General features: G+C 38.3%; 1 protein-coding gene across 1 annotated transcript; it reads right to left on the bottom strand.

The window, feature by feature from the left end:
- Positions 1-289: 289 nt before the first annotated feature.
- Positions 290-3,159, bottom strand: LOC147333327 (uncharacterized). Its single transcript, XM_086287258.1, has 2 exons — positions 3,116-3,159; positions 290-2,053 (listed from the first exon to the last, which is right to left on the bottom strand). Exon 2 carries the CDS (start codon positions 2,018-2,020, stop codon positions 1,034-1,036), a length of 987 nt encoding a protein of 328 aa, XP_086143384.1. The 5' UTR covers positions 2,021-2,053; positions 3,116-3,159; the 3' UTR covers positions 290-1,033.
- Positions 3,160-10,345: the final 7,186 nt, after the last annotated feature.

Raw genomic sequence — 10,345 nt, 5'->3', positions numbered from 1 at the left:
CCAGACCATTGCTGTAAACTGCATGACAAGCTATCTCAAGCTATCTCCTGAGATGTTCTCAAAACTGTTTACAGCCTGTGCTGAAGGAAGCAGAAATGATACTGAAAAAGCTTCTGACAAAAGTAGTTTTGGTTATTGTTTACTTAATAAATACTAAATAAAACATAAGATATTTAAAAGCAATAAGTTATTGTAAAGGGTAAAGGGTAAAATTGCAAAGTTTAGATGAACCAGTTGAAAGAGCTTTGGCTTGTTCACTCTGGCTACAGAGGCTTATTCGTACGTTTTTTTCTCACTTCCAGGGTGAAATAAACGGGAAAATGGTTAAACATCCAAGGACAAGAGCACGTGTCAGATAAAAGTATTTCTATGTAACTGTAATGCTACCGAACTCGTGATTTACTATTCTCTATGAAGGAGTCAAATGCTTGAGGTGTCAGCTTTGTGTGGATAATCAAAAACGGTCTAAAATCAATCAGGGCAGAAAAGAATATTATTTATTAAAGTTGAGTTAAAATCTGTTGCGGAGATTTGTATAATAGTTTTAAAATATAATTTAAAATGAAGTGAAATGAAAAAAAGTTTAAAAATTGTCATTAAATAGTTTCATGTGATATTATTTACAATATTATTTATATTACAATGTGTACATAATCACTGATATTTCTCACAAAATCCATTTAATTTATAGACCACTATGTGAATATAGAGATGTTTACATATTTCTTCTTGCTCTTTTTATACTCAATGTTTTATACTGGTTATGATTTATATCACAGTGACAATGTGATGCTGATCTTCATCTTTGATTTCATCCTAATTACATGCAGTTTTAGGAAGTACAACCATCTACTAAAAACTGTTACAAATCAACCTGTAGCAAATCCCATTTTCATTCATCAAAATCAAATCATTTTTAAAAAAAATGTCCACAGTTCTAAACGACTGAAAGACAAATATCAAAGGTCAGAACTGTGATCAGGTCATGCTTATTATTGATGATAAATCACGTCAACCTTCATGATGCAGAGACTTAATTCCAGCTTTGCCTGTTATAAGGGTTAACTGCATTTGTATTAACATGAACCCTTGGATAGTCTAAACCATGTTGAAGTGGCTGTGGCTGCTGCTGCCGCCATGGTGGTTGTAGTTCCAGTTGCTGTAGTTCATCTTCTTTTTCTCCATCAGAAAATTTCAGGATTAAGCAACACAGGAGTCCATCGAGAAAGACGTTAAAATTTGTGAAATAATAAACATTTACAAAAATTGTATTATAGTCAGCTCCTGGCTGCCCAGAGGTGGGCCTGCTGTATGCTAGGTACCTAAGAACCAAACTGGGGAAGTAGACAGCAAAGAACGTGACCATTGAGATAACTGTGATGCCTATCTTTACTATGTTTGTGGCAGCAAAGCTTAAAATAGCTGTTGAAACAATGGCCACAGCCAATCCACAAATGAGGATTTCTAGTAGGTAATCTGCCTCAATGGTGTAGAGCACAGAACTGTAGTGTAAAACACAAATCAGTAAAGAAACCACAGAGAAAACACAGCGTAGTGTGGCTCCCAGGTGTGGGCGATACAGGTATAGGAGTGATATGAGGGCAGTCAGGAGATGTATCATCACTAAATACCGTCTTGAAAACATCCACAGGTATTCGGTGTACACACATGGGTTTCCAGAACAGGTAGCTGCAGCCAGGTGACTTCCGAAGGTCATTGCTCCGATGACATTTAGAACATCGATGAAAAGCAGAACGAAAAGAGAGATGTGGGTGTTCTGAGCACCTCTGAGGTTCATGTGCTCACATGAAAAGGACATGATGAAGCTATTTTTAAGGAGGCTTAGGGCACCTCGTTGGAACCAGAAGGCACCGATGTAGGTAACCAGGCCCAGCAGAGAGGTGGACAGGAGAATTCCTGCAGCCAAGTTAGTGTTTACCACAACACCCCAATTTTTTGTGCCAATTGCCAATTTTGGGCCATAGGGCGATTTGCTGATCACATCTGTGATGTTCTCCATGACGTGGTGATCTTAACCAGCTTTGTGAACCTGCTGGAAGAGAGAGAAGACCAATATCTGTATTAGTATTTTGCCCTGCAAATTACATTACTATACATTATATATTTTCATGTATAATTGTTGTAAAATTTATAGTGTAATGAGAAACATGTTGCTGCCTGTTCACATAAAGGGCACAGGGGCTTAAAATGTGCTAACTGACTGAAGTCTTTCTTGCTTCTCTTAAGCTGTCACGGTTCTGGGTCAGTTTGACCCAGTATTTTGAGATGTTATGTTTTGATTTATTTTTGAATGATGGATTGTTCTTTATGCTTCTCTGGTGCTTTTTTGGGGTTTTATGATGAATCTGCATTTCAAGTTACTTTGGTGTGTTGGATTGTTTTCTTATTCTCTTAGTGCTTGTGATGATGATGATGATGATGATGTTCTATGTTCCAGCTTATTCTGGTTTATTTTTAGTTCTGCCCATGTTAAGTCCGTGTTTCTTAGTCTGCATTTTTGTGTCTTATTTCCTGTTTTATTGTGAAAGTCTACGTCTTATGTTAGTGTGTGCAGCTTTGCTCCCCCTGTCTCGTTAGTCCAGTTTCTCCCAGCTGTGTCTCCCTCCTGTTGCCCATTCCCTGATTACCATCCTGTGTATATTAGCCCTGTGTTTTCCTGTGCTCAGTGTCATGTCGTACCCTCAGAATTATGCCTGTGTGTTCAGTTCGCAGTGTCATTGCTCAGTTCATGTTTTCGTTTATCACCAGCAATAAAGCTAAGGTTCTCAGTTTCAATTCAGTCTCGGAGTCTCGCATTTGGATCCTCCTCTCCATCCGCATGCACACGGAGCCCTGACATAAGCTCTCATTGTGAAGGCAGACATTTGAAAATTAAAGGCTGGAATTGACACTTTTCTACAATAATCAACAGGAAGAAATATATACCCTCTGCTCAACAAACAGGAAAAACAACAACAACAAAAAACATTTAAAACATTTTGTTCTGTCAGAGAATCAGAGAACATGTAAAAATCATGTAAAAATCATTTAGTCTTTTAATTTTTACATATACAACATGAGAATTTGAGAGTAAAAAGACATAATTTAATCTTACTTTATTTACGAAGTGATCTCCTGTCTCTGGGGTAAAATTCACCAACTGACAAACACTGCCACACTGAGCTGCATATATATGGATGTAATTATGTCATAAAAACAATTAGTCAAGCACATGTCTTATCGGGGTGTGTTCTTCTATTGGTTATAAACCATTTACAGCATGTGAAACAGACTGCTGCAAAAGTATTCACAATATGTTTTTGTCAAAACATGCCACGTAATTCAAAATAAAAAGGATTTTTGCTGTTAAGAAAAAAGTCATGAAAAAGATTATTGGACATCTTTAGTGCATAGACTGAGGTGTTTTCATAGATATAATTCCATGTGAAGCAACCCCCCTCCAGTAACAGAAAATATAATGATGTTTATAATTTATACTAAACATTTTATAAAACATTAAAAGCTTTATTCGAATGTTTTAGTAACATCAAAACCTGGATAGTAATTTTTTAGAACTTTTATTTTTATTAAGAACAAAACTGAAGACATTCCTTGGCTTCCTATGTGTTTTAGTCAAGATATTATTGTTTTTAAATCCCTTAATGGGTTGAACACCTGTCCAGATCACAAAGGGCATCAATGCGCTTTATGCAGTATGTTGCTTCAATGTCACTGGTCTGCTGACCAGCTCCTCCATATTCTAGAGACCGAACATAATAACAAGGGGTCAACCTTTCTCTGCCATAGAAACTGTGGAATGAGGTAAAAAGTACAACTTAAAACATATTTTGGTCTTTCTTTTTCAACCTGAAAGCTTGGGTATTTGTGTGTGTGTGTGTGTGTGTGTGTGTGTGTGTGTGTGTGTGTGTGTGTGTGGTATTAGGATTGGATTGGAAAGGATTCAGAGAAATCTCTGTGCGCAATGGACAAGGCTAAAACCCAGTATTGGATGCGTAGGATCTTTGGGCCCTCAGGCGGCACTGGATTAAAAACAAGAAAAATTCTATCATGGAAATCATTTCATGGATTCAGGAAGACTTTTCAAAAACAGTTAACTGTCATTGTAAACATGGCTTACTGTACCATTCACAGCTGAAGCTTATATGTTTTGAAACTGTGTTTGTAACATGTAACTTAAGTGCACAGATTCATAATTTGTATTAGTTTTTACACATTAAAATCTGTTGTGGAGATTTGGATGATGTTTTACAAAAAAGAGAAAATGTGTTTGTAATGTGTCTCCAGGCTGTCTGTTTTCTTCCCTCTCATTTTACTTGCCATTTCCCTGGGTACGAAGACTGCAGCCTGTTGCCCATTTGTGAATCTAAAGCTAACTGGAGGAAGGAGGCTTTGAATGGACCAACCAGGAATAAGGAGAGGCTCATAAAAGGAAACTCGCCTGTGGTTAGAGGCGGCTTTCTCGTCCACTCGCTAAGGATCGTTTGGCACATGTGTTGAGCTGCCCTGCAGCATTCAATTTGTTTGTGAGAGGTTTGTGGTGGTAGTAAGAGGGCTGGGTAACTCTGGGGGAACCTGTACATTTTCACACATGTTTTCTGTTAAAAAACACTAGGTAGTAGGTTGGTGCCACCCATGTAATGTTTTGAGCTTATTTTGTGAGATGAGGATTAGGATCGTCTTTCTTTGCTGTTTCCCTCTTAGAGTAAAGCTCAGCTAGGTTCTGGTTTTGTCTCTTTGGCACAACCTAGCGCTCCCTTTCTCCCCCACATTGTTGTATAAGCTGTTGTTATGTGTGGTTGGGGTTTACTTTTGTTGTTTGTTTGTTTTTGTTTTTTTGAGAAGTTGATCTGTCAAAACCAGGCATAACAGTGTAAAAAAAAAAAAGAAACAACTTTAATTAAAAAGGATATTTTTTTATTACAGTATTTGTGTAGTTGCTGTAATTTGTCACATAATCACATTTATAGTGCATTCTGCGTGTACTTATTCTTCTGTGTTATACATTGGCTTTAAAATCACAGTAGAGATACAATAATCATCTTAATCTCTGATTTAAAATTCCTTTCATCCAATTTTAAATTAAATTAATAGAACATAAAGTACAGCCATCTGAATAATAGTGCTATCAACCTTTAACTAGGCCCTCACCCATCTAGTCATTTTTTTAAGTGATTTTAGTGTCCACAGTTGCAAATACTTGGGAAAAAAATACTACATGTAGCTGATTTCAGAGATATGATCGAGTCAAACTTCATAGCACAGAGACTTAATTCCAGTTTTGCCTGTTATATGCAGTAATTGCATTTGTATTAACATGAACCCTTGGATAAATTAAGCCCTGTTGTTGCTGCTGCTGCCATTGCTGTGGTGGTGGTTGTTGCTGCCATGGTTGTGGTGGTTGTGGTGATTGTTGCTGCGATTGTTGTAGTGGTGGTTGTTGCTGCCATGGTCGTGGTGGTTGTGGTAATTGTTGCTGTGATTGTTGTGGCAGTTGCTGCAGCCCTTGTTCTTGTAGCTCCCATTGTTGTGGTTGTTGTTCTTCTTCTGCTGCAGACATCTTCAAAATTGAATAGCACAAGAGTCCATCGAGAAAGACTTGAAAGTTTGTGAAATAATACACATTTACATAAATTACAAAATAGTCTTCTATTGGCAGCCCAGAGATGGTCCGACTATAGATCAGGTAATCAAGAACAAAAACCGGAAGGTAGACAACTAAGAAGGTGCACAATGCAACAGTTACAATTCGTAGCTTGTCTTTTTTCCTCCCTGTGAGTTTAGATTTTGCAGTTATAGCCAAAGCCAGTCCGCAGGTGAGAACTTCTTGCATGTATAGTACTTCAATGGTGTAGAGCATAGAACTATAGTATAAAACACAAATCAATAAAGACACCACAGAGAAAACACAACGTAGTTTGGAACCCAGGTGTGGGTGGCAGAGGTAAAGGATTGAAATGAGGGCAGTCAGGAGATGTATCATCACTAAATACCGTCTTGAAAACATCCACAGGTTTTCGGTGTACAAACATGTGTTTCCAGGACAGGTAGCTGCAACCAGGTGACTTCCTAAGGTCATTGCTCCGATGACATTTAGAACATCGATGAAAATCAGAGCAAAAAGAGAGACATGGGTGTTCTGAACACCTTTGAGGTTCCCATGGTCACACGAGAAGGACGTGATGAAGCTTCTCTTAAAAAGACTGAGTGCACCTCTTTGGTCCCAGAAGGCACCAATATAGGTAGCCAGGCCCAGCAGAGAGGTGGACAGGAGAATTCCTGCAGCCAAGTTGGTGTTTACCACAACACCCCAGTTTTTTGTGCTGAATTCCATTTTTGGGCCATAGGGCGATTTGCTCATCACATGTGTGATGTTCTCCATGATGTGGTGGTCTTAACCAGCTTTGTGAACCTGCTGGAGGAGAGAGAAAAACAACATATTTTCAATTGAATATTTTGCTGTTCTGACCTTATTTGTTTCAAAGAAGACACTGTTTACAGTGCGATAAGTCATATATGTTTTTTAAATCAGAACTGTGCAGTAGCTCTTTGCAAGACTTTCCTATGGCTTATTTTTGTGAAAAGGTAACCGAACGTTGAAGTATAATAAAATTGAATGAATACACAGGCAAACACAGCTTTATTTCAAGCCAAATTCAAATTTTTAATGAATTCATGTGTATTATGTAGAACACAAGCAGAAAAAAAAGAGATTTGCTTTAAAGGTTATAACCTATGTTGTAGCTGTGTGACTTTTACTCAACTGAAAAAAACTGAAAAATGTGTGGAGCATAGGGAACAGAATCACTCAGAAATAAGTTTAGACTCCAATTTCTCAAGATGTGATACTGTGAAGCATCACAGTCGTCATCATCAACTTAAAATAAAATGCTTTGCAACAGTCCAACACTTCACCACAGTATTGCAAATTAACTACTGTAGTATTTTCATGGAACATAGTCAGTAACAAGACTGTTTTGAAAATGTAAGTGATACAAAGTATAGATATTTGCCTTAAAATACAGAGAGTAAAAGTTAAAAGTTGTCAGAAAAATAAAAATTCAACCATAACTCAAGACCAGATTTAACTATGCAATTTTTTTGGTTTCAATCTAAATGTTTAGATTTTTTGCCAGGAAATGAAGATTTAATAGAATTTCCTAGAAACCCATATTTGTTCATATTTAAAAATAGAGTAGAGCAGTCCTAAAGTGCTGATCACCTCAGAAACAAATATTAAATACATAGAGAACAACAAAGTTTTACACGATGGTTGTGCAGTGCAGACAGGTTTGCTTCCCTTTAAGCTTTTCTTTAAATACATAAACTTTGAACATGTTTTTAAAAAATAAACATGTAAAAAAATAGACACTGAACCCCTTTTCAGAAAGAATACAATACTACAAAACTATTAGTATCAGTTAGATCATATATAACAAGACTTTGGGGGTGAAATGAAAAAATATCTAATCTTACCTGACAGACAGTCTATGCTGATGAGTTGTGCCCAGGAGAAAACCACTAACTGCTGTGAGTTGCATATTTATAGTAGTAAAGTATGTTGTAAAACTCATTATTCAAGCCCATGTCTCGTTATCTTTACTTTTATTATCGGAAACACTCAAAACAGGATTCTTTGCCCTCATAAACTTGACACAATCATTTAGAGAGAAATGCAACTGAAGCATGAAACCAAAGGTTTAGTTGTTCAAATAATCAGGAACATTAAGGAAAATGTGTTTTGTATAATCTAAAAGTATTCAAATCAAGTCAATTTAATGTGGTTACATTAAAAGGCAGCTTTTGGGAGCATGAATATTCTGATGAGTGCATGGCAGAGCCCACCCTGGTATTTTCTGCTATTGAGGATAAGTCGGATAAAATAGAGATTAAAATTGTGATGTGGATGATTTAAATTTATGGGGGGAAAAGGGGGAATATCTGTGAATGTTTTACCCTTTAAAACCTGAACCATGAAATAACTGCCAGAAAACTTTTTTGATTATGGAGCGTCTGTTGAACATTCAGACAAAATATATAAAAAATATATCAAATTTTAATCTGCATCTGAGTTTTAATTTGTATCACATTTGCTACATTAGCCACATTTTTCCAATGTAGTCATTAAACATGTGCCATGCAATTTATATCATTTTTTGAGGTCATGTAGAAGTGTCAAAAACTCACAGAAACACTGGCTTTAAAGGGTTAAGAGAAAAAGCAAAGAGGCACAGAAAAGAAGATCAGACACCAGCGAGGGAGGATAAGAAGGACAGACGCAACAACGTTGTCATCCCCTATGTAGCCGGTGTATCAGAGAAACTCAGGAGAATTTTCTCCAAGCACGACATCCCGGTGCATTTCAGACCCAGCAACACGCTCAGACAGAAACTGGTTCACCCGAAAGACAAAACGCCAAAACACAGACTTAACAATGTGGTGTATGCTGTACAGTGCAGCGAGGAATGCTCAGACCTCTACATTGGAGAGACCAAACAGCCACTTCACAAGCGCATGGCACAACACAGAAGAGCCACCTCCACAGGACAAGACTCAGCAGTCCATCTGCATCTTAAGGATAAAGGACACTCTTTTGAGGATGCCAATGTTCACATTTTGGACAGAGAGGACAGATGGTTTGAAAGAGGAGTGAAAGAAGCCATCTATGTCCACTGTGAGCGACCATCTTTGAACAGAGGCGGGGGTTTACGACACCAACTGTCTGCCATCTACAATCCAGTTTTGAGATCCCTTCCCAGACGCCTTAACGCCCACTCACATCCTGGGCCATCTGACCTCAGGAATTCGCATGATAAGGTGGGGCCAGGTTTCACAATGAACTCACCCGAAACTCTGGCTGATTGGGACCCACACCCAGTTTCACACCTTGGCTCAGGCGATTAGAGGATCATCAGGGGGTCCTTTTGTCCCTCTGTGGGGGGTCACTCCCACTAGGTTTATATCTGGGACTCTCCACCATTTGACCTTAGAACTGAAGAAGCTTCTCGGATGAGAGGTGAAACGTCTTCAAGCAACTTAAAGAAGTCCAGACGCTTTTCTTTGCAAGCGCCTTTGAAAACTAGAGAAACATTTTATGGAATGCTGACCTGTTAATGCTGTAGGGTCAAACCACCAGAGTACTTCAACACTTTATTTTTCCTCTATCAAACAAAAAAAAGTATTTAGTAACTAGTTTTTGTTGTTGGGTTTTCTTTGTACTTTTCCATGCATCAATAAAATAAAAACACTCAGACACAATCAGTCACTGAATATTCTGGGGAAAGTGTTCACACGTGAATAATTTAAAGGTATTTGCAACAATTCGTTTTTCAAAATACTGCTTTTGGGTTTCTAGATTTATTTAAAACATAGTCTTTAAGAGATTTAAAAATCACTGCACTCTGTTTTAATGACATTATGGATGTGCAATAAGTTGTCTTAAAGCTTATGACCATGTTACTCAAGTTCATGTAGTATGTAAGTATAGTAGCCAAAGCATATTAGTATAGTATACAGTATATAGTAGTATAGAGATACCTCTGTTTTTTTTATCGGGGCGATCGTGGCTCAAGAGTTGGGAGTTCGTCTTGTAATCGGAAGGTTGCCGGTTTGAGCCCCGGCTCGGACAGTCTCGGTCGTTGTGTCCTTGGGCAAGACACTTCACCCGTTGCCTACTGGTGGTGGTCAGAGGGCCCGGTGGCGCCAGTGTCCGGCAGCCTCGCCTCTGTCAGTGCGCCCCAGGGTGGCTGTGGCTACAATGTAGCTTGCCATCACCAGTGTGTGAATGTGTGTGAATGGGCGAATGACTGGATGTCTGAAGCACTTTTGGGGTCCATAGGGATTAGTAAAGCGCTATACAAATACAGGCCATTTACCATCTTGTACAAGTGTTCTAAATCTTGCAAAGAGGTTGCACTATGCCTGCATGTATCTGTCACTTAGATGAGCATGAGATGACCTTCTTTTATGGATTTTCCCTGTTCAGCAAAAAGTGAGAAAAACAGACTATTGTGCAACTTTAGTGCACAGACTGAGGTCAAGATGGAGGGTGTGTCTCTGTGTGCGCACAAACTTGTGGTGGTGCTGAAGCCATGCACTTTACCCACTTTATATGCATGTATGTGTTGGAAATTTTAGGGTAGACGCAGGAAACCCTTCATGAAGAATTATGATTTGTTTTATCCAGATATTGTGGCTCAAATGGTGCATTCAGTCTGGCTACTCTTTGTCTTTTCTTTCCTTCCAAGGTGAAATAAAAATGAGTTACATATATAGTCCATTTTATTAGTACTGGGACAGTTACACATTTCTTGTTGTTCATGTTGGA

The sequence above is a fragment of the Aulonocara sp. 'chitande type north' Nkhata Bay genome, linkage group LG3 (assembly GCF_057382095.1).
Source record: "Aulonocara sp. 'chitande type north' Nkhata Bay isolate Kocher_YH1m ecotype deep benthic linkage group LG3, A_spYH_male_GT1.1, whole genome shotgun sequence".
Classification (NCBI taxonomy): domain Eukaryota; kingdom Metazoa; phylum Chordata; class Actinopteri; order Cichliformes; family Cichlidae; genus Aulonocara; species Aulonocara sp. 'chitande type north' Nkhata Bay.
Note: the sequence above shows the minus strand (reverse complement) of the source record. Positions and strands in the feature narration are given on the sequence as shown.

Bases quoted from the DNA above. Each gene is read 5' to 3' on its own strand.
- LOC147333327 (XM_086287258.1), bottom strand. From the start codon at position 2,020: ATGGAGAACATCACAGATGTGATCAGCAAATCGCCCTATGGCCCAAAA.